The sequence below is a fragment of the Rhinopithecus bieti genome, unplaced genomic scaffold (genome assembly GCF_001698545.2).
Source record: "Rhinopithecus bieti isolate Rb0 unplaced genomic scaffold, ASM169854v2 scaffold_68522, whole genome shotgun sequence".
Lineage (NCBI taxonomy): Eukaryota > Metazoa > Chordata > Mammalia > Primates > Cercopithecidae > Rhinopithecus > Rhinopithecus bieti.
In genome coordinates, this window is record NW_016825517.1 from 30,731 (window position 1) to 32,269 (window position 1,539).

Here is a 1,539-nt window from a genome sequence, read left to right on the forward strand (position 1 = left end):
ATGTCTGGGTGGAGGTACCTCATCTGTGTCAGCTTTTTGCTGATCATTCTTCTTGAACTGACATACCAGGGACCCCCTGTCCCCACTTCATCAAGCACAAAGGTCAGTTCTGGGATGAGGGAACAAAGCTTGGGGATTCGTAATAAAATTAGCTTCTTGGGGGAAATTTGGGAAGGTTATTCAGTGTGTTTCTTCAGTCCTATGACTGAGAAGCTAGAGCCAGAGAAAAGAGGTACTATTTGCTAAGCACATGTCAGGTGCTGCACCAGGGGTCCCAGAATTATTATTTCATTTAGTCTTCACAGCATCTCTGTGAGCTGGGCTATATTATTATCCCCGTTATAGAGAAGAGAAAACGGGTTCCAAAGTTAAGACACAGGAAGAGGCAGAACCAGAATTTGAACCTAGGTCCGTCTGATCTCAAGTTGTCCCCATTTCCCACTGTCCCATACTGGGAAGGAACTAGCTGTGCATCACGTGTAGGTAGATAGAGGGACCATTACCTCAAGAAAGGAGAGGAAGAAGATAGATATTGTACTTGCTGTGTGCCCTCATCATGGATGCCAGATACTTACCATGTTTGCAGTGCATGATTGTTCTTATAAGTGCGACTCTTTACACCTGAGATCCTAAAGAAGAAAAAAATCGATATTTATCAGTGCCTTGGACAGAGTAGGATTCAGTGAATGGCGGCTGCTCTGCTATATTCTAAAGCCTTGCTACTCAAAGTGAAATCTGTGGACTAGCATCAGCATCATCCTGTGGGAGCTTTTAGAAAGATAAAATCTCAGCCCTCACCCCAGTCTTGCTGAATCAGAATCTTCATTTTAACAAGATTTCCAGGAGATTCACGTGCACATCAAAGTTAGAGAAGTGCTTGTCCAGAGAGGTCCCTTGATCTCTAATCTTCTGTGAGTCTTGGGTTTCTGAGACTTGATAAAGCTTGCTGAAGCAATCAGGCAGATCCACCAAATGGATGACAGAGGCTGTTTTCCCTCTCTAGGCCTCAGTTTATCCACCTGTATACTTTGAGGCCTGTGTAGGAATCTTGGGTTCCCAAGTACTAGCCCATCTAGGCTGAGGACATAGTCTACCTAAAACACCTCCTCCTGTCTTCTCTCTCAGTTGTTAATGACAAGCTATTCCATGCACTCCACGGTGGTGTCTCGCTACGCCCACACCTTGGTCACTTCTGTCCTGTTTAATCCACATGCTGAAGCCCATGAAGCCATCTTTGACCTGGATCTGCCTCATCTCGCCTTTATCTCCAATTTCACTATGTAAGTCTGCTTCCAAAGTCACCACTTCATTCATTTGTGCATATATTTGTTCATTCTTGTGCTTATTCTGTCAGCAGAGTATAGTGATTAAAAGAATGCACTCTGAGATCAGACTTCTTGAGTCTGAATCCTCGCTCTGCCAGTTTGGGACCCAGGGCAAATTACTTCATTTCTGGGAGTCTCATTTTACACATCTACAAAATGGGGATAAAATTAGAATCCAGTTTCTTTTTTTCCTTTTTTTTTTTTTTTTTTTTTT

General features: G+C 43.3%; 1 protein-coding gene across 1 annotated transcript in view; it reads left to right on the forward strand.

Annotated features, from left to right (window-relative positions):
- The window catches only part of ITIH6 (inter-alpha-trypsin inhibitor heavy chain family member 6), a 49,039-nt gene continuing 47,500 nt past the window's right edge, over positions 1-1,539 (forward strand). Inside the window, exons 1-2 of the mRNA XM_017863055.1 lie at positions 1-102; positions 1,126-1,280. Of these exons, the coding sequence (XP_017718544.1) occupies positions 1-102; positions 1,126-1,280 (257 nt within the window). The remainder of the gene's footprint in view (positions 103-1,125; positions 1,281-1,539) is intronic.